Genomic DNA, 27,607 nt, shown 5'->3' on the forward strand with positions numbered 1-27,607 from the left:
TATATTTACTAATAAAATAAATTGAATTGAAAAAAATGATTTGATTTTCTACAAAGTACACAATTGGAGGGTTTATGTTGGTTGATCAGCATAGATAAATTTAGAGTTCAAGGATAGTTTTTGATGAAAATATTTATAAGAAACTATTTACAAACTCAACCCGGTTGGCATTTACTAAACCGGTTCAAGTTGATTGAAGGTACCCGTTTAACTAGTAGCAACTCACTATGTTTACGCCTCACATTAGCAGAAACAAATCAAAACATCGTTCAAGAACTCACGGTACTACCGAAACCCGTCCGGAGGCCAGTTTATTTCCTTCTCTTGTGATTTTACTGCGAACACGCTTGAAGTAAAATTTAATGCTTAAAACGTGATTATTTAGTATGTGCGCAGTAAGCTTGCGTCCTAGAACAGATTTTAATTGATTTTCTAAATTAAACTTTTATGGCAATGGCGCACAGACTATCGGACAGGAATATTTGATTATCGCGATTGCTCACTGTCACCATCTAGTATCAGGTCACTGAACTGTCAAATTATTTCAAAATGGTGGCAAAAACTCCAAACTTAAGTGACATTTTATATTTCGATATTTATGACGGAACATCAAAAGTTCAAATCCAACCAGCGACTATAATTTGTCCTAAAATAACAATAATTTTGTTCGCACGACTAGCCGCTCAAAGCCGAACGAAGAACCCGTCCCACAAGACGAATGACCCTGTCGTTTACACTTGAGAACTCCACCGCGGCTCTATCAGCTTGGTTTAATCTGCCTGCCGGAACATGCCGCTCTGTCACACTGCTGCCAGAGCGTGATAACTTTGTTTTGGATCAGCAAAAAACCTGCCAGTAATCAATCAGGCGTGCTGATTCTGCGAAACTTTTTCATGTTGAGTATGAGGAAGTATTTAAGTCGCACACACATAAACACTTGATGTAATCTACCACTTGAGGGCGCTCTGCTCGCTGAGGCGGTTTAGCTCAAACTTTGCACGATCAACAATCCATCAGCGGTGATGAACCCTTCTTAATCTTGTTTTTTTACTATTTTTTGCTGTTGCCAATTCGTTAAGTGACATACTCAGCAGGGGGCTCGAAGGGGAACCACGATGAATTATTCATTCTTCATCATCGATTTTGGGGTGGAAACGCGCCGACAGTGTATTAGCACTTGCGATCCGGAGAGAGAGATCTCCTCAGGAACCGGTCCGCACTCTCGGCGCGGCAGGTACCGGTTCCAGTCAAAAGATGGCGTGGTCACTTGTAGGTCAAAGCTGACGTCCAACGAGAAGCGTCGCAAAGAGCTTTCATTTATCAATTGACACTTTTTGCGCAGTTGGATTAAAACTAATCGCGCAGAAATGAATAATCAGCGTCATCCGGTGTCCCACACGACACGGGCAGCGACCATGCGAGACACGGTGTCTCCAGTCGAGAACCGAACCCGGGCTTGGGCGGATCGGGTGACGTGGTTATGTAACGACACTCGGCGGGATCGTATATCTGCTGGGAGACAACCCCGGGGATTAGTAATTAACCAGTTCTGCGGGACGCTTGTCAATCGATTCTTCGCCGATACTCCAGTTATGATGGGATTGAGAGCTGTGGTTTCTTGCGCGCCTACACGAGAACCGCTGGGAACGCTCCGCTCGCGATATTTGTCATCCATCGCTCCAAACAGGGTTCGTTCCAGTGCAGTTCTCCTCCCGCCTTGTACGTTTCTTCTGGCCATGTATATTAATTTCTAATTCGTATTATTAAAGGACCCAGCACTAATCGCGTGGTCGTTTCCGAGAACAAAGCGGGAGCGGTTCCAGTTCTGGCCGTGATTGAAGGTTTCGACCACGCGCGGAAACTTGTAACAGGTTCCACGTAATTGCTTTCAAAGCTTTGCACTTATGCAAAATCTCTATCGGCACCCAATCTTGGCCACGCACTCCCTCCTAATCGATTCGAACGCCTTACTGGGCTGGTGACACCGCGTCTCGCGGAGCTGGAGGGTGTTTCGCGTGGTTTTTGCGTCGTAGATTAAATGAGAGCAATTCACTTTTCATTGAAGAGCGCAATACTATCGAACTTGATCGCAGTACTCTGTTTGGATCTCGAAAGCGTAACGGTTTGATGCACAATTTTGAGCCTACTTTGATTTTAAAGTCGAATATTGTAAATCGTGTAGAGTTCAGGACGCAGGAAATCCGCAATTTGATCCATAGTCGAATTAAGTACCTGTTCGGCACACAATAATTTATTGTGTATTTACATCGATCACGGTCAGTGCTGAGCAAAGTCCAAGCCGAGATTTTGCTTCACCTACTCCCGCATATGTGAATAACTCCCGCTCTACCTGTTACATCGCAACATTTGATCCTGCCAAAACCGGTTAACCTTGTTGGTAGGAATTTTTCAAATAAATTACAATATACGACGACTCTGCGACGTGCGCCGCTCGATTGGCACGTTTTGTAGTACACAAGCGGTGCGCACCACCGCGGCTACTTGGATTTTTGCGGAGTTTGCGCGCTGGAAAATGCAGATCGAGTACGGTAAACCCGCGATGATTTGACAGCGCAGTCCCCTCTAAGTCGGATGTCGAACAACCGTGGTTTCACGGTATTTTTACGAACAACGCCTTCAAGTGTGCGAAAAGTGCTTTTTGCAAAATTTAATCTGCCAAACATCGAGTGCCTTAAGAACCCTTGCCGGCCAACCATTATTTGCTTGAAACGGCTCGAGTTTCGAGCTATATAAACACCGTAACACCGCGCAAAACTCGTTCGGGCAAACATTGTTGTCCATTCCCGCGGCAAGTTGTAAAACTCCCGCGTCCTCTCTGACCGCCAACCCCCCGGATCATGTACGATATGTGTGTTTGAAATAATTGCCAGATGAGATAAGTCAAGTGATTGAAGGCGTACATTTTGCGATTTGTTCGGCCATATATTTGAACAAAACACCATAGACTGGTTTCTAAGACATCGGTTGGTCATAGGTAAGACAGACAGTTTGTCAACACATGGTTTAGAAATTTGTCCAAAAAGCTTCTTAAGTGTTTCGTAAATCTGAGTGATTTTGTTGGTATATTGTTTTGACAGATTTGATTGTCATTCTAACATATTCGCTACCAGTCTAGAAAACTCATCTATGATTCCAAGCAAATTTGCGTACATGTTAGCCGCGACCAAAACCTGTTCTGCTCTTGAAATGTTCTAAACCGTTCGCGTAAGAGGCCACCTTCGCCACCTGCACCACTACGTTCGATCGTTCGCGGGGGATTTATTCAAATTCTGTCTCATATGACTCTACAGTTCTACCCATTGCGCGATCAGGTTTTGCCTTGACTGCCAAACCGATTTCTCCGTGCCGCGAGTCGCGGTCAAGTCAAGCGGCGGTTCAGTGCTAGCTCAGCCGGGTGACAATAGACAGCGCGGAGTTGTTTTTTCCCGCGCGTGCGATCGTCCTCGAAATCTTGAACTCTCGGACGGTCAGATCCCCATCAGTGTTGATTGATTTTAAAACTGACGTTTTTTTGCTTTGTTTTGCTCGGAAATACAATCCCCTTCGAGGTGACCACCGAAAAATTACCGCCTTCAGGTTGATCTAAGCAAGCGCGTCTCAATTTATCCACCATCATCGGATCGTGGGTGCCTTCAATTTTTGATCCAAGTGACCTTAGCGGGCGGTTTAAGTGTAGATAAGCACTACGCGTCATACGCGAGCACGGCCTACTGCGAGTGATGAACAAATTGCGCGGCGTACGTGTCGCGATTACGACGCGCTCCAGCGTGTAACGACCGGAACGGGTGCGCGCGAAAGTGATTTTTGTATTAGGAAAGGTAATTGGTCTGATGCCCTCTGGTGTGGTACTTGAAGCCGACAAGTGACTGAGTGATATAATGGTGGTTTAACTCAATTTGCGGTAATAAATCAGTTCGTTTACACCGCGGTGAGCAGAATTCCGAGCAAGGATTTACGCACTTGCGTGGATGGAACGAGCTATGAGTTAAAAAGATATAAAAAGCTTAATTTTCAATATATCAACGCAAATCCATGTAAAACAACTTTAATTTCTCAAATAATCCTTTAATGCCCGAAAAAACATCTGGAACATGAACAACTACAGTTAAGTGTGTATATGACAGTATGTTCAACAAATGTCAAATGTACACGCTTATTCTATGTTTAGCACGATTGTTAATTGTTACCTAGTGAAATCCTACGAAGAAAATGGGTTCAACATAATAATTGAGACTAAATAATTTGGTAAATTACCCCAAAGTTTGCAAGAAATGCCTCACAAGATTTTGGTGACTGCAAAAAATAAACAAACTTAGTTGACACCGCGCAATATGGAAGTGAAAACACATTTCGCGCACACTTTCTTAGCGACAAAGATGGCAGCCGTGGCACGCGACAAGCGAGGCCCATCAAAGCAAACATGCGTTTTGACACACTTTACACTCACGTTGCAGTCATAACAAACAGTAGGCAGGAAAACATGCGCTTCAAATCTCTGCCAAAGCCTGCTGTCTGTCTGACTCTGCGTCGAAGACTTGCCAGGCCTGCTGAGTGCGCGCCATTTGTAAAACGCCTTAGTATGAATTATGAAGAGACAACTTCCCACCGTGCACTCAGTACTACCCGGGTTCAAGCTGCGTGATGGTTTCTCATCATCGGCGTGGCTTTTAGAAAGTACCCGGCGAGGAGGGGTGCCGCGCGAAGGAAACTTGGTATTCATCTTTGCAAAAGTGGCAATTTCCGGAAGTGAACGTTCGACGTTTTATGTGTTTCTAGAGCAACTACCGAGCTGGGATGGCGGATTTTTTGCTCTCTCTCCATCAAACGTCTATTTGCTGGAACCGATGTGAATCCGGCTGTCCGCAACCGCAGCTGTACTGGCTACTCGTGGAGACCCCCTTTCGATGAGGCAAAGGTATTAATTGAATGATTAAGCTGTTACAATTGCGGCTTGAACGTCGCGCGCACTTGAGTGCGCTCCAATTGCCGCCATCAAATTCGTAATTAAAGTGGTTTGTGGGGACGGCCCTTGCAGCAGTACCAAGGGTTGAATGGTATCTGAAGAATTTTGTTGGATTGCGTGTTTTGTGGTCGCGGACACGATGTGAGATATATGAACCAGTATGGTTCCCGCCACTTGGAAACACGGTCGCGAGTTATATCAAGATTTTCCTTTGCTTCATAATTTTCGCGCATTCGCGCAGTCAAGAATACTTCAAAGAAAGAACAAACCCGAAAGGTGCAGCATACTTGCAAAACAAGACAACGATCAGATAAGCACAGGCACGCGACCAAAATATCGAATTACGCACATCGACGCGCCACACCTTTACGGAACCATACTACAAGAGATAGCCATCATCATCAGTTTGAGCATCGTACAGCTTCACCCTCCAAACGGCACACCACTTATGTTGGGTGCAGCTTTCCAGCGAGAACGAAAGCTGAACGGGCAGATGTCAACTGCTAATTTCCAGAACGTGTGGCGTGTGCCAGGTTCAATTTTATTTCTGCAAACTCGTGGAGGTAGCCAAACCATGAGTGTGACTCACTTCATCGCGGGGAAACCTTCGGCGAAACTCCTCAACCCCATTATTTATGATAAGCTCGTGACTCAGTGTGGTTTTGTGGCTTTGAAACATTAAATTCCTAATTTCCTCAAACCTAATATGACGTCAATGTTACGAGTCGATTTTTCCCAGTGCATTCAGAACAAACGCTACCAAACGCAGCTTGCTGTGGAATCGCGCAACCACCTGCCTACTGCGACGATCCAGGTGCGTCAAGGGCAGGGTCGTCCCAATCGAAGACGGCCATGATGAGCGCACGCTGTTTATCCTTAAACGCAATAAAGCTGCACGAAAGCCCGAAAACGATTATGGCATGGCAGTAAAATGTTCTTCCACTCTGAAGTAAACACACATCAAAGGACCAGGGTTCACTTTTCACAAGACATTAAGGGGACAAACAGAAATATGTTGTCCCCGTTTCGTGTTTTCGGGGTTTTAGTTTGACACGACCTCTTAAGTTATAGACGCCTCATCGTCATTCCAAGCACGTTCGACTAACAGTTTTATTCTCTATGTTTCTTCCAGATTTCGAATCCAGAGCACAGCGGACAGCATCCATTTTTCCTACACAAGTAAGTTTATCGGGCCAGATATCGGTATCGTGTTTGAATATAGGTCATATATATGAGCTTTTATCTCTCGGTTCTGATTCACCCCCCGAAAAATAGTTTGCTCGAGAGTCGTGATTGCGGCAATAAAGCGATGGAAACATCGAAAATTCAATCTGTGAGGTCAATTAAGATATCAGCTTGCAACCGACCGAACTTTTTCAAGTGTTATTAGTTATTAGTCTCATTGAATTTAGGTTGTTTTCCAAACCGTTCATCATCGTTCAACCTTTGGATGATTTTGTTACAACACCATCGATTTGGGTAAGCTCACCTTTTTCTCATTACCTTGATGCTTCATACCCTTTGTTTTTGCCGCCAACTCGATTCAGATGTAACAATATAATTAGACGTGTAGCGGCTGCCAATGGTCGCTTCATTATGCCTAATTATCGACGGTTGGGTAATTTATAAACAAATTTCGCTTCTTTATTCGCACTTGCTCGTTGGCACTTTTTTTTTTCTCGTCATTTTCGATGTGCTAAGCCGAACAATTTAGTTTCATTATTCAGCCCTAAGACTCGTGCTCTTTCAAAATGCCAGCCGCTTTGATTGAGCCTTGAAAGAACGGGTCGTTTTGTAAGCCCCCTAAAAACACTTTGGGAAGATTAAGTTCAAGAACGCACATGGCGCGCGGGCTATTGGTACTAATAGATTTAAAATTTTACTATACATGACGCGGGCTGCACCGCGTTGATGATCTCACGAAGGGGGCGTGTAAAGTGGGAACAAAACATGAAAACTCAATCACTGATCGCGCTTCAGCGTTAACAGCGTGATTATCATCATTGTGTCTGCACCTTATCGAAGGGTAGTTAAACTTTTTTTTTTGTAGGAGAAGGGTAATGTTGTTCTTTTTTTAACATGAACTAAAACATTTTTTTTTTGTGTTATCTAAAATAACTCTTTTACAATTTTCCAAACCTTAAGGGAAAAATCGACGCCATTTTTGGATACCGTCCAATTTCTCCTTAGCAAGTTTGCTTCATTTGACAGTTTACACTGAAACAAATCTTGTCGACAATATCGTTAACCTGCATTGTAGAATTCAATGTGCCGAAAAATCGATTGCATCTCTTATAATAAAGATCTAGGCAAATAACATTCCTTTCTTCTTTCGTAATACAATGAATAACTATTGGCAAAGACTCAAAATTTCAGCTCAGCTCAGCTCACAAGAGTTTGATCGCAAGCGGCGCATTTAACGTCATGATTCGAAATCCGGACACTTAGTACCATATTATTTTTGTTATAGCTGGCAAAAAATCATGTAATAAGTTGGAAATGTAGGAATATCATCAGGATATAGTATAAATCAGGGCTGTGGAGTCGGAGTCGGAGTCGGAGCCGGAGTCGGTGGAGTCGGGTCTTTTTGGGGACCTGGAGTTGGAGTCGGAGTCGGAGTCGTCAAAACTCGATTAGCTGGAGTCGGAGTCGGAGTCGGAGTCGGAGTCGGCTAAATTGTATGAGCTGGAGTCGGAGTCGGAGCCGGAGTCGTAAATTTCTGGCAGACCCGGAGTCGGAGCTGGAGTCGGAGTTGTCAAAATATGTATTATAATTTTTGAACTTATTTATTGTTCAATATTTGTTATAATTTAGGTTCATTCCTAATTTTTTAAAATTTATTAACCGGCTCCGTGGCTTAATGGTTACGGCTTCTACCTCACAAGCAGAAGGTTCAGGGATCAAATCCCGGTCGGTACCTTTGAAATTTGGAATCAGGAAATGGAACATTGAATATGAACAAAAACGAAACTTGAATCAGGTGGGATTCGAACTCACACCTTTGGATTGATGGGACTCTAACCAGTCGGCCATCTGAAGGTTATATTGTATTGTATTGTATTCTTCTCATATTAAATACGCTCTGATCCTTGATTTGACTGAAGGGATTGTGAGTCTTAAGATAGATCAAGGATCCGTCTGGTGCTTGCTTCTATGTTAAGGTGGGGCCGGACAATGCCCAACGACCTCGGAATTGGGCCGCTAGGATCTCTGCCATTCTGAAATGGGTCGTTGGAAGCAGCGCGAGGGCTATCACCACCTAATACTCGGGACTGAGATAAGTTGTATCAGCATTCGGCATATACAAAATCTGATACAAATTATACTTTCCCATAATTTGCTACCGGTTAGCGGGTATTGGATTGGACCACACACACGCACATATTCCTAATTTTTTTAAATTTATTTATTGAATCGCGTGCACTGCGTTGACATTTTTTATTTAATTTATTTTTTGGTTCAACATATGTTTTCGAAAACATTTTTATTGTGATTGGAATGCTCTTATTGTGTTATTTTACTAGATCACTGAATGATAATCTGTTAATCCTCTCTTGTCAATGTTTGTATACACTATACTATAGTGTCATAACTCATAAATTAGGAAACAATTGTGGCTGTGTAGTCGAAAATTAAAACATATTCAAATAATTCTTTACTGTCTCTTTTTGCTTGTATTTATGTATTCTATTAAATAAAATTTGAACAAATTTTATCAAACTCTTTCATCTTTTCATCTTTTTACCCGATAGCGAATATCTTGGAGGTTTTAAGTTGATCATTTTTTTTTTTTGATTAGAAAATTAAATCAGTACTCATCGAAAAAAATATTTTTATTACATTTGTAAAGTTGACAGTATAACTCTTCTAATAAAGTATCAACTATTTTATCAATCTACTACTTGGAACGCAACATGCTCATTTTATGTATGTATGTATGTATGTATTTGAACCCCCGCCTTGGCAGGACTTAGCCATGACCACAGTATATTTCAACTGAGACGGTTCGGTTAGTAACCACCATATATCTCAAGAACCTTTGAAGCAAATACCTTTCTCTGGCTATCGATTTCTTCTGAAATTGTACATACAGAGGATCGGTAATGCAGATGACTCGGGCCAGGCAATCCACGACTCCCTCGTCCAGTTCATGAGTATAGGGTATTTTAACCATTAGTGGACCCCCTAGTAGAGCCGAAGCATATTTTTCACAAATTTTCAATATTTTAAGCACTTTTTCATAACCCTTTGAACAAAATAATGGAATCTGGAGTGTTTTGAACAATTTTGAGTATTTGTTTCATTAGTTTTTTGTTTTTGAGCAGAAAAATAGCCATTTGAAAAAAAAGTTTTTTTTGCCTGTTATGGACCCCCTTTTCCTATAGTGGACCCGGGTCCATAATCCGATTATGGACCCGGGTCCACTATAGGAAAACTGTTATTTTTATACCTAATTTAATCGATATTTGATGTTTTGATACATTGTGTAGGTCTAATGATAGACATAATGAATAAAAGATGGATTTTGCTCACTTTTCATCATGAACAAATATGTTTTGATAACAAATTTGGCATTAAACAACAAAAAACCAAACAGACATTTAAACACATTTATTTCCGAAAAGATCAGAGAAAACGTTTCAAAACCACTGTAAACATAAAACAATTTAAAAAAGTAATTTTGATGCACATTTTTCATATAAAATACATAAATGGTTGACCAGAACTAAACAATAGATTTTTTACAGTTGCTGATAAAACCACGCATGTTTATTTAAAAAAATGTTTTGTAATTGATTTATTATTATAAAATATCATTTCAAACTGCAACTATGATGCTTCAGTTAAGTACCATTAACTAAAGTTTTGATTAATTATAAATTCTTTCGGCTTCAGCATATTTGGTACTTTTAACATAAAAACATCTATATTTATACTCATAATTGAAAAAAATATGCGTTTAGGTTGCTTACAACAAGCATTTATTGTATATTTAAGACAAACTTTTGCTTAAATACACAGTTTTCTTTATTTTTGTAAGTTAAATTAACAGGGGTCCACTTTTGGAAAAGTTTAGATTTTCGTTGTCCTATATTGGACCCCCCCTAATTTTTGCTCGAAAATGAGCAGTTCTTCGCTTTATTTTAGAAAAGTTTCTTAAACTTACATTATTTCGACCTGCTGAAGTTGAATAATCAGTCAAAAAAATGATTGGATAGTTAATTCAATCATTAAATATAAATCCAGTTTTGTTGTGAAAATGCTAGTGGCCATGGCTGATTTCAGATGTCGAACTCAAAACACTTATTTTGGCTGAAAGGACACGTCAATGTCAGCCAACATTGTTTTAAATTATGCAGAACATGCCAAATAAAAGATTTGTAGACAAAAACACGCTTGAAATTGTGATTTTATTGATTTTTTCATCAAAAACACTTCAGAGGGTCCACTATAGGAAAGGGGTCCACTAATGGATAACGTACCCTATGAGATGGCCTTGGGCTGTTTTTGAGACGGTGTTAGTAGTTATATAATGGTTTGATGTATTATACCTTGTGACATTATTTCGCCACTACGGATCAATTCAGTTCTAGAGCATTAACTCCATGATGGCCGACTGGTTAGCGTCCCAGACCACCAATCCAAAGGTGTGAGTTCGAATCTCACCTGATTCTTAAAGGTTTTTTGTTCATATTCAAAGTTCAATTCCTGATTCCAAATTTCAAGGGTACCGACCAGGATTTGATCCCTGAACCTTCTGCTTTAGAGGCAGAAGCCGCAACCATTAAGCCTCGGAGCCGGTTGGAACGCAACATGCTCATTTTATGTGTAAATAAAAATAAATCAAAGTGTCGTGCTGAAAACATTTGAAACTGACAAAAAATATCGAAAATAAGTAGCAACTAATTTTCAAATAATCATTGAATCATTGATATAGAGCAATTCCATGCCAAATAGGGAACCGGTTATACCGGACGATCTCCAATTTTAATGAAACTTTGTAGACATGTTATCCGACGCTTATGTATGCCATTTTTGTGTATATGGAGCCAGCGATATTTATTTGTATTTCAGAATTTAAATATTTCCGAAAAAATACACTGAAAGAAAACAACACGCAACTTTTATGAAATTTTTTTATTTAAAAATTTAAAAGTTAAATTTGAGGTTAAGCCCACGATTTTTTTCTTTCAAATTTTATGTGAAAATAGCATAAGATGTTACTAAAAGACTCACGGAAAATGCAGGATGGAACAATCTTCTAAAAAAATGCAATGCGGGAATCGATTCTCCAGACAATTTTACATAATTGTCTCTGCATTGACCTTTGTCCTAAGTATAATCCTTGTGAAGTTACAGCGGTTTTAAAAATAAAATATTGAAAAAAGTGGTTTTTTGATAGTTTTTGACAATTTCTATATGACTGTTTTCTTTCCGTAAAAAATCGAAGCAAAAATCGTTTGCGTGTAGTGGATCCTTAAATAATATTGCTGAACAACTATAATTTTTTTAAATACCTTAAATCGGGGTGATATAATTGATATAATTTTAATTTATCTTTCAAACATTGAATTTTCTCATGATTTATATGTTTAAAGTGTGTACTGGGTTGGATCACACAATGTCCATGTATGTCTTCTCAAATAAATTCAAAAGATCTTCAAAAAATAGTTACTTTGAAAATTGTTTATTTCATTACCAGGGTATCTTTGATAGTTACTGTGTTTCTTTAAAATTCCAGCCTAAAAGAATGAAAATTGGTTTTATATGTCAATTCGATCGTGAATGCAAACTTTCTTTTAATATTTCATTAAAAAAAGGACAATTAAAAATTAGTGTAGCTAGCTTTTAAACTAAAAAAGTGAATGTAAATTTAAAGTAGTTAAATGAAAAGTTCAAATTTTTCAAACAACAAAATTCAAATAATTCCATATCACTCTTTTTGTATAAATCATTCGTATTTATCATTTTACAAAACACCCCGATCATACATGTCACTCCGGTTTACAGTATTCGTGCAAGTGTGAACTGAAATGTGAGTGATGTGATTAATTAATAGTTTTAAAATATATTAAATACAGATAAGGTGTCGGAGTCGGAGTCGGAGCCGGAGTCGACAAGTTGTGGAAAGCTGGAGTCGGAGTCAGCTAGATTTGGTAGACCGGAGTCGGAGTCGGAGCCGGAGTCATCAATTTGTAGCAAGCCGGAGCCGGAGTCGGAGTTGGAGTCGGCTTAACTCAGAAAGCCGGAGTCGGAGTCGGATTCGCTTGAAATATGACCCGACTCCACAACCCTGGTATAAATAGTCAGTTTTAAGGGAATGCATGCAAAATATGTCTTTTCTAACAATTTTTCATCAGAATTTGAAAATTAAAATGACTTGTTGTGCTTTGAATCCCGGACACTGATAAGAGCTGATTCGAAATCCGGACACTTTTGCTTCGAATTCCGGACACTCGATTTTACTTATGAATAGCACAAATTTGGACTGAAATGTTAGTGAATGGCATTCTTTTGGTCTCAAATAAGCTGTTAACATCAAAACAATTGATAGTTTATATAAAAAATGGCTAGAATTTAAGGAAATCAAAACCACTAATTTCTGCTTTGCCTTCCTGGTGCTTCGGACGCCTATGAAATATTTCCGTTGAAATGTTTCGCATTTTTGGTAAACTTATAATTTTATTTTATTTAATTGTTTCGGCATTAACTACAGCGTTCAAACAATCTTTAAATGAAAGTTGATGTTAGAATTCATCAAATAACACAGTTTTGACATTCATAATGCGCACTTATATCCAAATAATTGATAAAGCAAGTTGAAGTGTCCGGGTTTCGAAGCGTCCGGGAATTCGAATCATGACGTTTACTGCACCATTGACGTCACGTCCATTCACAGAAAAGTCCATTCTAATCCGCTACTATTTTTAAACCAGCGCCTTTTGAACAAACAAAAAATTTAACTGTTTCTAGCGGCACCACAAGCAACAATTATACGCAAATTAAACAACAGTACATTGTGCTAATTATGTCATCAAACACAATTGAAAACGGGCACCATAAAAGTTGAAAAAGCGTCGCTTTTTCACGCGCCCATCGCAGCAGGCTTGACAGTGACACTGAAAAACACAACACCGAATGATGATAGGCTCATTCACAATTTTCTGGTGGCTCATTAGAGGCGTTTTATAGCCCCGTGATCTCTTCGGACGACCACCACCGAGAAGCTCACCTTGAATTTGAAGCTTCATTACCATGCACACAATACAGATGGCGTGACAGATAGTTTAACCGGGGGCTGCACCTGTTTAGCTGTCAAAACGACTTGCCGTGGTGACAAGTGAAACTAGGGTACGTTATCCATTAGTGGACCCCTTTCCTATAGTGGACCCTCTGAAGTGTTTTTGATGAAAAAATCAATAAAATCACAATTTCAAGCGTGTTTTTGTCTACAAATCTTTTATTTGGCATGTTCTGCATAATTTAAAACAATGTTGGCTGACATTGACGTGTCCTTTCAGCCAAAATAAGTGTTTTGAGTTCGACATCTGAAATCAGCCATGGCCACTAGCATTTTCACAACAAAACTGGATTTATATTTAATGATTGAATTAACTATCCAATCATTTTTTGACTGATTATTCAACTTCAGCAGGTCGAAATAATGTAAGTTTAAGAAACTTTTCTAAAATAAAGCGAAGAACTGCTCATTTTCGAGCAAAAATTAGGGGGTCAATATAGGACAACGAAAATCTAAACTTTTCCAAAAGTGGACCCTGTTAATTTAACTTACAAAAATAAAGAAAACTGTGTATTTAAGCAAAAGTTTGTCTTAAATATACAATAAATGCTTGTTGTAAGCAACCTAAACGCATATTTTTTTCAATTATGAGTATAAATATAGATGTTTTTATGTTAAAAGTACCAAATATGCTGAAGCCGAAAGAATTTATAATTAATCAAAACTTTAGTTAATGGTACTTAACTGAAGCATCATAGTTGCAGTTTGAAATGATATTTTATAATAATAAATCAATTACAAAACATTTTTTTAAATAAACATGCGTGGTTTTATCAGCAACTGTAAAAAAATCTATTGTTTAGTTCTGGTCAACCATTTATGTATTTAATATGAAAAAATGTGCATCAAAATTACTTTTTTTAAATTGTTTTATGTTTACAGTGGTTTTTGAAACGTTTTCTCTGATCTTTTTCGGAAATAAATGTGTTTAAATGTCTGTTTGGTTTTTTTGTTGTTTAATGCCAAATTTGTTATCAAAACATATTTGTTCATGATGAAAAGTGAGCAAAATCCATCTTTTATTCATTATGTCTATCATTAGACCTACACAATGTATCAAAACATCAAATATCGATTAAATTAGGTATAAAAATAACAGTTTTCCTATAGGAAAAGGGGGTCCATAACAGGCAAAAAAAACTTTTTTTTCAAATGGCTATTTTTCTGCTCAAAAACAAAAAACTGATGAAACAAATACTCAAAATTGTTCAAAACACTCCAGATTCCATTATTTTGTTCAAAGGGTTATGAAAAAGTGCTTAAAATATTGAAAATTTGTGAAAAATATGCTTCGGCTCTACTAGGGGGTCCACTAATGGTTAAAATACCCTAATATTGAAATCATCACGCAGTTTGGTGAATAAATATTGCTCTTGGTTTTCTCTCCCCTCCGCGTGCGCGGTACCCTTTTATGCTAATATGGGGAGTCACAACATTCGTAGAATAATGCATAAACAAACTTAATAGAAAAAATAAAACAAAAGCCAATAACAAACGGGGCGGGTTCCCTCTATTAGAGGTTTGTAGTTGGGTATTCTGTCCATTTCGCCCTCAAAACGTCCTCATTTGCATTCAAATGACGTTGGAGATATGCTGATGTTGTTTTCTTCATATTTTAATAACTTTGCGTTTTTGGAGTCACCGGCAACATGAAGTAACAATAATAAAACAGTTATAAAATTACCTAAATTAAAGGTTTTGAGAAATTTCACAGGCAATTTCGAAAAGAGTGGTTCGTCTTCAGCATTGCTCTATGACGAAATTGACGTCGCGCTGACAGCTAAAGTAGGCGCTGTCATTCGAACTTTTTGAATTTCTACTCATGTCGTTACATACTGAGTAAGCCATGTAGTAATCCCGTTCGGCGTGTCACATGGACTGCTGGGACCTGGCGGGTCGACGCTAGGCCCGGTAATGTGTTCAATGGTCATGACTTTTGCTCCTATCAGCCGCCGCGCACTGGCTTCTCGATTGGAAATTACCGGTAATCCGTGACCGCGTGACGGACAATCTGAGAGGGAGGGAAAGGTATTTTTACGTGTTCGGGCGCGCGCGCTCCATGTTCCCTTCGAAGGTCAGTCCGTGCCTTGCTTACAACGTAGGCTACAGAGCGAAAGGACTAATTTTAGCGCTCTCAGTGGACATGCTCATGTTTTCCGTGGCGTAATTTGAGCCCGGCGCTATGCATATCGAGCATGCTGGCTGAAAGTTCCGTGTGTCTTCGTACTAAAGCCGTTGTAGGGCTTCTGTATTATTAATATAAGTGTTAGCGCTTAACGTTTTGTCGCACCTAGCAAGGTGCGGATTACTTTTAGTGTTATCGTGGGTTTCAGATTATTCCTAATCTATTAATCTTTTAGCAAAGATTCTTTACTAAAGATGATCAACCAAGTGACAGTTGCGTAGTTCAATCTAATGCCGCTCTGTTTTTGGTGGCGCCACTGTTTAATGACATTGTTTCAATAATGTTGAAGGGAGCGTGATTTTACACACTAAGCTTCTCCCCTTTTTATGAAGTTTTACTCTGATTAACCTAATTCTTTCAATTTTCACGGGCAGACATTTATTGCCAGATTTGGCTATGGCGGATAAGTCCAACAATCTTCGTTTAATTTCGGACCCACCTTACGCAAGCACTCAAAAAAGTAAACACGCCATTTTATTGCAGTTGGTACATTAGATGGCACTACCGTACGCCACTTTTTACGATTCCCACCGTCAGAATTCGGTTGGCTTATTTTGGTCGCCCAAAGGAAGTATAATTAAGATAAGGTGTTTAAGGGGCGCATCAACCACTCACTTCCTTACGGACAGCCGTTACTCACATCAACTCGAGTCTGCGTGTGGAAAGGTTTACGAAAAGGAAAAATACATTACACTAGCGTACATACATAAATCATTAACTTCAATTTTTCGCTTTTTATAGCCCCTTTATAGTTTCATACATTTATCATTATTATTGTTCACCCGCACACCGCTCCGCAACTCCCCCTATATCTGATGACTTTGCTTGACGCGTCCCGCGCCCTTCTCCCCCCTAATTTCACCATTAGCGCCCCCTAATTCACATAGGTTCGGGGCGTTTGCGGACGCCGTTCGAAAATATATTGTTGTTGACGTAACCATCATTTCACGCCAAACTGCAGGCGAAAATCACCCACCAAAAGGAAACCCGGGACCGTGGTGGACCATTTCTCCACTTCGCAGTACCATTAGTGGCCCCCGCTCGTTCACTGGGGCGGGGCACTTTTATCTTTTTCCGATCGTGCGGGGGCGGTAACGAGAGCAGATTCGCGTTCAAAGCCAAACAAACACTCGAAAACATGGTTGAAACATCACGGAGGGGCACTTGTGGCTTGTTGGGTCCAATCAGGCCTGGAAATTCACGAAAAGTAGGCTTTGACAAATTTGGATTGCCGGTTCAAATCGAGTTTACCATATCCGGGTTTTACAAAGCCTACTGAGATGAAGACGCAGATTTACTAAGTCTGTCACCATTTCACTGAAGTGAGGGCTTTTTGAAAAGGCGCACATTTGTCAGGGTACACGCGGAAGAGCCCACTGCACCAGGAAAAAGGAACAACGTTTACAGGCCAACAAAGACGAAAGCTTTTAAATTCGTATACTAGGGCCAAATATTGTAATTACTGCCTAATGGAGGCAGTACCGGTGCCTTCTGGGCGGTTTGGTCCCTTCACTGTAAGTACCATGAAAGGTGCTCGAGTGTGGTTCGCCCGATTAGATCTTCCGTGGAAGTAGTCGCCGTCCGACAATGCCCGAGTGTGGCAAATAGATCAAGCCACACGGGTTCAGTTTTCACCTCGCATAGATATGCATCTCTCGTGGCATAAAGAGGCTTTCCTCGGTGCGGAAGGTTTACTTTGCGGTTGTGCTTTGGAGGAGGACTAAACGTGGTCGAACATTGAAATCCAAGCAACTTTTGGTGAAACCTTGTCTCCGGAAACCGCTAACCCACCGGGCACGTGTTGCTCGTACCCGCTAGAATTGGGAAATCGCAGCTTGCCATGGTTTTGTTGTAAACACATAATCACCCCCTTCGAAAACGACGCTTGTAACGAGCTTAGTGACCTACAAGTCAACTGTCTCGAAGCTTGTTGGACGGTGGATCCAAGTAGCCCAAAGTGCAGGTGACAAGAACTGTAACCATTGTCTCCCATCGCCATATAAAGTCATGTGTCACTCTCACGTGGTGCAGCTCGACCGTGAAATAGAAGCTACAATTTTTATAACATTACATGTTGGCACGAAGCAGGCTGTGCGCTTTTCCTTCCTTCCAGACAAGCAGCTCGCTTTGTTGGTCTTGGCTTGCTGTGTGAGCGAGCGTTTTCATAATGCACTTTTAGGGTGCAGCAACAGCAGCTTACTGCGTTTGACATCGTCACCTCCTGCGGTTCTTGAAGGGAAGCGTTTGACGAAAAGTATACACGAAACTCAATATTTTGTCGGGCGCTTCGAGGGGTTCAGGGTTAATTGTACTGTTTGGAGTGGTTTATCGAACCGGTAATTTGAGCCGATTTAGCATAAAATAACAATTTTAGTATTTCAATATTGAAGAAACACTGAAAAAATTGTGAAGATCAGTAATCATTAAATTTCCAAAGCGTCAAAACAACCAAGTGGTCAGCCCTACCACGCCACCTTAACCGCAAAGATGATTCTTTAAAATGAGATGAGTCATTCGAATCTGCTTACATTTACAACTGTGTTGACATGTAAAATTAATGAGAGATTGAGCACTTGACAATACATTATTCATGTGTTTATTCCTCTAGTTTGTTTTACTTGCTCTGCGACGTAGTACTTGGGCGAAAGTGGCACTCCTCGAGCACCCAAAACAAGTCAAAGGGTCTAATTCATTCACGAGAGCTTGTGTACAAAACCCATCCAAGGGGGAAATCGTTTGAAGGAACAACTCACAAAAACACAAGGTCCAACTTGCTTATAGTTGTGTGTATGTATCGAATCACTAGATTATGCATTCGAGAGAGAGAGAGAGAGAGAGAGAGAGAGAGAGAGAGAGAAAAAAAAAAGCATAGAAATATAAATAACATCCAGAAACGAGGGAGCGAAAGGGGCGCTAAACTAGGGTATTCCCGACACGTTAGCCCCTTTGGCACCGTAAAGTTGCTGGCAGGGGAAGTGCATTTTTAATTAGAATGTAAAATTTGATATTAATGTTTATTACAATGGGGATTAGCTTCGGCTGCACTTGCTGGTACACACCGGCGACGACCGTGTCTGTCCGGGTTCAAAGAAATGGGTGCCCCTCGGAACGAGAACGCAGGGGTCATGATTAGTTACGATGAGAATGGTGCAAACTGGGGATTGAAATATTGTATGTAAATTTGATAGTGTCAGGAGACTTAACCCCTTTTTGTTGTTTGAGCTCATCGAACGAAAAATTAACAGGAGGGTCATGTTGAACTCGCTGTCTAACGAAGAATTGAATTTTTAAATCTTCTTTATGTGTACGACTTCCCTAACAAGAATTACAAGATAATGGGGAACGACAATCACTAGTCACTTTTAGCAGCAAATGCTAAAAGCTTTCAGTAATAAATTAATTGCGTGTTGTTTTAAACAAAAGCGATCATAGCAGGCCATTCGCCGAAATCGCACGTTCAATAAAATAACAAAAAAGCGTAGATGGCCGTGAGCACCGCAATCAAGGATAATGGATTCTCGTGCTCGATTCTCAGCCTACTAGATCAAGTCTAAGCCAAAGCTAATCGTCGTCGATCTTTTAACTAATGCCCCACCATAAAAAGCGTAATAACTATTGATTCGGTCGTAAATCTACGACACAACACCCCAATTGGGCAGCCCGCGGCGAAAATTGCTAATTGGTCGTAGAAGTAATGGATCTTTATTTTCTTCTCTCTCTGGTTGCTTACAGGTCGTGAACCAAGCGGGAAAATGATGCGTCCGGGCGGTGCTGATCTACAACAAGAAGTGCACCAACAACGAGTAGCCCGACGGTAGCGATCAGGTTACCGGCAATTAACAGTGATCGCGTGGAGCCTGTTAGCAAAATGTCCGACATGTCACTCTTGGCCGTACATCATTAGACGCAGCGTGGTCGCCCCGAGCGATTCCAAGATATTCAGAGAAATATAGCTATATTTACAAATAGTCAATTAAGCTGCTGAAAATGCACCAAGTGTAACGCGACGCGAGTGCAACCTGTGCTCCGAAAAAGTGCCCCCGAAAGCCAAGTAACCGAATAGCTGAAGTCGTAAAAAATACAGGGAAGTTGAGCCACAATGGAATCAACCAGCAGCAGAACCTGCAGCGTCATGCTGAGGAGGAGGAGGACACCCGAAGTACACCTGAGCCGCTTCTCGATCGTCCTGATAGTGTTAGTTAGCTGCTGCTTAGATAGAATCTTCGGTTGGACGCCAGATGTCCTGACCAAGTCATACATTACATACGGTAAGTGGATGATGCTACAAGCTAATAAATATGGAGAGGGAAATCCTCCCTTCTTTTTGGGAAAGCGAGAGCAGGGAGGACCCTCATAAATCTCCCCTTCTCTCGCAACGGGAAGTGGTCGTGTGGCTTAAAGTGGTGACATTCGATACCTTTTGTTTTTTTAAATAATTTTTATTGCACACCCTGATCTCTCGAGCGACTTCCGATCATCGGTGACGGTGATCTGGAGATTACCTTATGGTTCGGGACACTTCCGTTCAGAACATTGCAAGCTGGCTTTGTAGGGCTTCCCGGTTTGAAGTTAGGTCGATATTTGCAATTTGATCCTAAATCAAAATTGTACTCTTCTTTACATTTAAAGACAAAGGCAACAGAGATCAATTTGACTGGTTTGAAACTCAACCGAAGGCCCAATACACGCCTTGAGCTAACAACAATGTGCCAATGTTTACCTTACGGAACACTCTTGCAAACACTAACAAACTCTCCTCAACGACTTCAACCTTTCTTCAACAGCCCAAACGCGCAAAGTCAAGACCGCACCATTCATCGATTCGCGAGTGTCAGGTGCCAAAAGTAAACACGCCGCGGTCAAGTTTATCCTTTGCGCCGATCGCTTATCTCTTTCCGTCGTTGCAATTCGAGTGCAAATTTCATGGAACGACACAACCAGCGTCAAGTGCAAAAATAAACGCCGTGCCACTCCCTGTGTGCTGTGCAAAAAAGCTTATCAAAGAATGTGAAGTGCTGATTTCCTCAGGTGTGGGCCCCATCTTATCGCAGCAAGCCGCGAGGTGATCATAGCTTCCGGCCTTGAAGACTTACAGAGAGCGCGCGCGCATCAGCTCTGGGATCGTAGATGGCTTTGCCAAGAGTTATGCAATGCCTACTTATCATTCTGATGGTGCGATGAATTCTACGCAAGCTTGGATGTTGTTGGTTATCTCTCACGAATGTGGGCCAGAGGGAGGTGGTGGGCCCCGCCCCATGCCATAGATAACAACACTGATGGCTAATTGAATATGCAAAGGTTCTGCCGCGAAGAAGGTTGAGACTTCTTCTCACACCGTCACCGGTTCGGGCCGACCCAGCGATGCAGGTGTGATGAAAAAATGATAATGACGGAAATCTGCGTTTTTTCACACATGACAAAGTAAACGGAGATTGCTTGTTTAGTCTCATCGCCGCCCTGGTGGGATTTTACCTATGCAAATTGTGGATAACCAAGACAGATTTGTGTAGATATGAGCTGAGGCTTGAACCAATGTTTCTCTTTTGAGAAAAGTATTGTTGATGTTGTTTTAACTTAACATCTAAAAAAATATTGTCACATGTCAATTATTACAATAATTAAGTATGCATATCGTAACGAATCGTGACATTCTATTCAAGAGTAAAAAAATCATCAAATCAACCACTCGGAAGTGGCAATGCAAACGTATCAGCACCCCATGAAGAATTTAAAGGTCGTTTCAAAAAAAAAAGTATCAATCTCGCAATAAAGGTGCAGCGCGCTTGTTTCACACATCTTGAGCAGAGATCAAGAAAGCACAAAAAAAGCAACCTGCCAACCCCTTGGACCTTGTCGTTGCCAGGGCAACGAATCAACGATCCACTCGCGCGGAATCTCATCAAAATAATACATTGCGCGTTTTTACGACGGTGACTTGGATGGCGATGTTATTTTTTCGGCGCGTACACGCAAAAGGTCATTTTTCTTGAGCAAATATTTATCCGTCCTCCCCGCGGAATACGTTGCACTTGCGGCAAACAATAACATTGGGCAACGGGTGGTGGTCAGATTCCTCACATTTTTCCGTCCCGTGTCGATCGATTGTGAGTGCGATGGTGATGAAGATCCCCGTCGTAGAGGACATTACCGCGCCGCAGAACCATTTCATCTGTCAAAACACTTTAATGCGTGCGCCCACTTGAGTCGAACTTTTTCGGGTGTCAAGACCTGCTAAGGTCGCCGAAGCCCTCACGAGCGGCACTTAAGGCAGTATGGCCTACTGCTGTGATCTGCATGCAGCGAAGAGATGAGTCGAGGGTGAGAGATGCGGCGATCCGCGGCTGCCATTTTGAAACATGGCCGGAGGACGCGCGAGATCAAGTGTTGGACACATTAGTCAACGACGAGGATCGTGATCGTGGCTGATGATGGTCGAGTCGAAGATGATCATGAGGTGCGCGCAAGCAAAGGTCGTCATTGATTAGTGTGTGGTGCATAAAGAGTTGATAAGCGTGACGACAATAATTGAGGAATCAAGTAGATCGGATTGCATTTGAGTGGATCATTACATTAGCTGCAGAAAATGGGGTTTATCAATTAAAAAAAACTACAACACTTCCTCACCTATGTTGTTGCAAACCTTTATCTGTCAAATAAATTCAAGGTAGATAATGCTTAAGGTAAAAGCTCTACACAAAAACACTAATTTATTGTCAATATTTCACCTACCACTTAAGGTGACCTCTTGCGAATAGCCAAAAAAAATGTTCCCACCGTCGTCCGAGCCCAAAATAGCACCGAATAGAAAAAAAGAGACACAAAAAGATTCATTTTATTACCTTCCAACTATATCCCACCCGTCGTTGCTGCTCGACTCTCCGCGAGACGAAACGATGCCATCTATGCTCGTACGGGTTTCATATCTATATGTTTTATCGATACTAATGTATTCGGATGTCGTTTCTGAGTGCCACCATACAAGACACACACTTGACCCCCGTTGATACGTCCGCTCGTTCCATCTCTACCACCACCGTTTCGAACGCAATCACGATTATTAATTGATTAAATTTGAATTTCTAAATTCAACCGTGAACGCACCCGTGGGTATCTCGTAGTTCTGATCTTTACCCTGTTTTGTGTGCTTTCTCTCCTTCCAGATAACACGATACCAGCCTTTTTCGGCAACAGTACTGATTACTTTAAGTTGCTGGACCAGGACGAGGGTTCGATCCTGATCGGGGCCCGTAATGCCCTGTACAACATCAGCCTCGATCGGTTGATCGAGAACCCGAATCAACGGGTCATGTGGACTTCTTCGGACGCGCACCGGGAGCTGTGCACGCTCAAGGGTAAACTTGATCAAGACTGCCAGAACTACATCCGAGTGTACGCTCGGGTCGGCGCTAATCGAGTTATGCTCTGCGGAACCAACTCGTACAAGCCGCTTTGCCGGTACTACAACGTACTGCCGAGCGATGGATCGATTGTGTACGATAACAATGAAATGGAAGCTCTAGGACGGTGTCCCTACAATCCGCTCCATAACAGCACTTATGTGTTTACTGGTAAGTTCTTGAAACCAAACGCATTTTACCAAATTCTAACCCGGACTCCTTTCTCAGACGGTCATCTGTACTCGGCAACGGTGGCTGATTTCTCCGGTGCGGATCCCCTGATCTACCGGGAACCTCAGCGAACGGAGCAGTACGACAGCAAGCAGCTGAATCAGCCGGCCTTTGTGAGTGCCGTCGAGCACAACGGATACGTGCTGTTCTTCTTCCGGGAGATTGCCGTCGAGTACATGAACTGTGGCAAAGCGATCTACTCGCGCGTGAGCCGAGTTTGCAAAAACGACAAGGGTGGACCGCACCCGCTGAACGATCGCTGGACCTCGTTTGTGAAGGCTCGCCTTAACTGTTCAATTCCCGGCGAATATCCGTTTTATTTTGACGAAATCCGTAAGTTTAGTTTGATTGTTGCAACTTGTTCAAAATTTAACTCATTTAATTCAATTGCAGAATCCACCACAAAAACGATCGAGGGATTGTACGGTGGCGTTCGGAATCAGATCATTTACGCGATCATGACGACTCCGGACAACGCCATCGGAGGGTCGGCAGTTTGCGCCTTTTCCATCCAGGACATCCTGGACACCTTCGAGGGTCCGTTTAAATCGCAGCGTGACATGCACTCCAACTGGATGCAGGTGCCGCAGAGCCAGGTTCCGGAACCGCGGCCCGGTAAGTGCGTCGACGACAGTCGAACACTGCCAAAAGCATCGGTAAACTTTGTTAAGATGAACACCCTGATGGACATGTCCGTGCAGTCGCTGCACTCGCGGCCTCTCTTCACCCGGGTTAGTCTGCTGTACCGCCTGTCGGCGATCACCGTCGATCCTCAGGTGGAAGCTCTTGATGGTACCACATACGATGTGGTGTTTGTCGGAACCAACGACGGAAAGGTGATCAAGTTCGTAAACGTGTTGTCGTCGAACACGACGGAAGAAGTCAAGACGGTCATTCTCAGTGAAACTCAAGCGTTTCCGGTGGGAACAAAGGTCAACGAAATTACAATTTCGAAAAAGAATAAGAAACTGATTGTGATCAGCAACGGAAAGATCATTTCACTTCCGCTCAGCAATTGCAACGAGCACGAGTTTAAATCTTGCCGGAAGTGTCTGGAACTTCAAGATCCGTACTGTGCCTGGGACGATGTGAACCGGGAGTGCCGTACGGTGGGAGAGGTTACTGGCAGTTCGGACAAGTTGTTTCAGCGATTGGACGGAAGCAACGTGAACGATATCTGCAAAAAGTACGACCAGCGGGACCAGCGCCAGCACAAGGTCGAAGATAACGACCTGTACACACGGGTTGATGGGTCCGGCTCGGCGGAGAAGGAGAAAACCAGCAGCGAGCCCAAGAACGTGGTGATTATCCAATCGACGCGGGGAACGGTTTCGTCGGTTGGCCCGATCGACATTGATAACGAGATTTCGATGACTTCGATCGAGGGCAACGATCTGACGAACAAGATCGGATCGCACCAGTATCACCATAAGACAGGTGAGGAATTGTGGATGGTTTTCTTTATTGTTACATTTCGATTTTGAGTGTGAGTCTAAAAGCTCTAAAAGTGTTTCTACTTAGCACATTGTTCATAAATGTCATTTAACTTACATTTTGTTCTGCTCGTATAGAGTTATCTACGTGCGCATGTATTGCGTGTACGTACACGAAAAAGATTGAGGTTAAATTTTGTACCAGCCAGCAAAACAAATGGTGTGCTAGTGTGCGTGAGATCGGCCTTAGATAACTCTATAGTTTGTTCTCCAATTTACTTACAACTTCGGTGTTTTTACACAACAGAACACGTGTTTGATTGCCGTTTTCAAAATGACCGCATCGCAAACTGTCAAAATGACAAGGAAGTTTACACGTTAAACACAGTGTAGATAAATTCAAACAGAAAAATTGAAATGTGTTCATTACCTATTTTTGATAACATATTTTAAAATATTTGAAATTTATATCAAGTCTTTGATCTTTTTTTAGATCCCCTCGTCAAGGACGACATCTCCGTGGCTTCGCTTGGTTGGAAGCTCTACATCATTATTATGGTGTCTTCGATAATAGTTGGCATGATCCTGGGCTACTTTATCACGCAACACGTAATGAAAAAGCAGTCATTTCATGGCAAAGAGCACCGAAATCAGCTGAACTGGTACGTTGAGCGAGTATTTTTTGTTTGAGAACTTTGAATTAACGTTTTGTTTCTTTCGAAATAGGCATCACGCGAAAAACTTGAGCATGCTTTCACAGAACAGAACCAGCGGAAAGGACGTAAATCTGCTGATGAACACCACGAATCAGTACGCTACTCAGCAGCAAGCGATCGTGCAGCAACTGCAACAGCACCATCAGAACAACATGAAGGACAACATCGACTTCGACTTTAGGATCGAAGCGTCGAGTGTAAAAACTCAACGGAGAACCTGGAGAAGGACATCAGCAAAGGCATGGGGACGCTGCAGAAGGTGAAGAAGACGTATATTTGATAGTAAGACTGCTTTCGGTGATTGGGATTAATAACTGCTCGAAACGCTGCTAGTGCCGCGCACTACATACTATATTTTTCGGTTTATCTACTACTATGCAATCGAAAAAAAAGTTGCAATAATCGTCACCACTCCGGATAATCACCGCAATGGGTCGCAAAATTCTCTCTCACCTCTCTCTGCCTGTGGATGTCTCTTCTACTTCAACTAAGCGAAACAAGGTACAGGGATGATTAATGTCTATTCTGTGTTAATTATGTTAATAATTGCAAACTTTCAAATTGACCATCAAGTACTTCACACATTTTTGGCCAACGTTTCATTCGTAACTTTTAAACGCCATATAAACAAACCAACAAAACGCTTCCAACAAACTACACAAAGCACGACTAGAACCCCGCAATGAAAACCGGCATGTAATCGCAACAAGATTTTCTTTTCCCAACAGACTCGTCAGTTGAAGACGTTCAAGCCTTAGAAGAAGATTGTGAATAAAACAGGTTGGTGTGAAAGAGTAAAAATGTGAACTAAACGGAGTGTGATTTGCTGCACGCGCGTGCGTGAATGATTGCCACGAGTGTCACAGTATGCACGGAGGGAAAAAAAGCAACTACAGTCGAATGATATTTGTAGCAAAACGTTCCGCGATAGACTGCGTGCCTAGCACAACCCCAGCCCCGAAATGCCTGCCTATCCGCGCTTATCTACTGAAATTAGTTAAAACGAGGCCTTAACAATGAAAAACCCAAACATGTGCCCATTTCAGACTGGTCGAAAATCCGCGGTTAGAGAAGCTCAAGCCATGGCTTGCTTCGACCTCAGACTTATTTTTAACTACAAATAAAAAACACAGAAACCCGATCAAGTCGACGCCTTTCACGAAGCAAGTAATACATTTTACACAGACTAGAGAATACGGCTTAACAAACGAACAAAACTTTCCAGTAGCGAGAAGCGAATCAACAATATATTTACAACACGGTGCAGCAACAGTGGTGCCAACTTTTTCAAACAAAAAAAAGCGCTTCGTTCTTCCACGCTTGTGAAGTGCGAGCCAAGCTCGCGGTTGCCTTTATAGTAAAAACAAAAAAAAAATAACTCATCCGGAAGCGGAAAATTTGGCACCACTTGTGTGCACGCACTTTGGCATCCTTCATTACATTAATGACTTAGCGATTAGTTCGTACATTTTAAAGAAAAAAAGAATCCGCCGCACCCACGCGTACGAACAGAAACGAACATTCGATGCAAGGCGCATATCTTATTCATATTCGATCACAGAATTTTTTGTTTTAGTTCGTTACAATTGCTCAAGAATCTCAAGCGAAAATACTCTGCGAAATGTATTTTAAACAGCGAAACAGAAGGCAATTATATTTTCCAGTTAGGTATTTTTAGTTCATAATTGACCCACCTTTTCCAGACAACAAATCGAGCGAACAAACGAAAGCAATATATGCTGGATCAGTATGAACAAAACAAAAACAGCGTCCATCCAATTAGCAATTGTATGATTTATCTTCTTTGTTACTTGACGTACTCATTTCCCGAGCTCATATCATTTCAACCAGATTTAGGCTATGTCACAGTAAAGAGCATGTGAGGACAGATTTTTAACATATTTATGCTTAGTTTAATGAACAAAAATGTGATATTCTTGAGTATTTTTGTATTATTTTAGAAAACTCTAGCAATTTATAGGTTAGCGGTTAGATAGACATTAGTGCAAGCAAGAATGATCGACATTAGATTTTACGCATTATGTTCGCTGTAAGAGCGGTTTTGTCACGAATTTTAATCTAAGCAAATTTAGTTGGCAAATAGACAAATTATTTTCTAAATTTATCTGATTGTGTAAAATTTGGAAACGCGCAGGTGAAGATTTAAATTCTGCGCAAAAAGCAGTATGTTTCACGTTTTAGGTTAACTTAACGTATAAAATGACGTAACTATGGATATGTAAAATTGTTATGATTGTAAATATATGGATACAAAAATTTACATAATAAACATTTTAAAAGTTACACTATTTGTTGTTTCAACCTAGAACAAAAAGAAACATTTCCATTCCGTTAGCAC

General features: G+C 41.3%; 1 protein-coding gene across 1 annotated transcript; it reads left to right on the forward strand.

The window, feature by feature from the left end:
- The first annotated feature begins 3,388 nt into the window (after positions 1-3,388).
- Positions 3,389-27,552, forward strand: LOC6030777 (semaphorin-1A). The gene is given in 10 exon segments (XM_038259263.1): positions 3,389-3,839; positions 6,117-6,163; positions 19,204-19,739; positions 22,632-23,039; positions 23,097-23,432; positions 23,493-24,536; positions 25,026-25,194; positions 25,259-25,425; positions 25,428-25,507; positions 25,977-27,552. Coding segments are annotated over 8 exon segments (2,403 nt in total). The 5' UTR covers positions 3,389-3,839; positions 6,117-6,163; positions 19,204-19,570; the 3' UTR covers positions 26,007-27,552.
- Positions 27,553-27,607: the final 55 nt, after the last annotated feature.

Source organism: Culex quinquefasciatus, chromosome 3, assembly GCF_015732765.1.
Source record: "Culex quinquefasciatus strain JHB chromosome 3, VPISU_Cqui_1.0_pri_paternal, whole genome shotgun sequence".
NCBI lineage: Eukaryota > Metazoa > Arthropoda > Insecta > Diptera > Culicidae > Culex > Culex quinquefasciatus.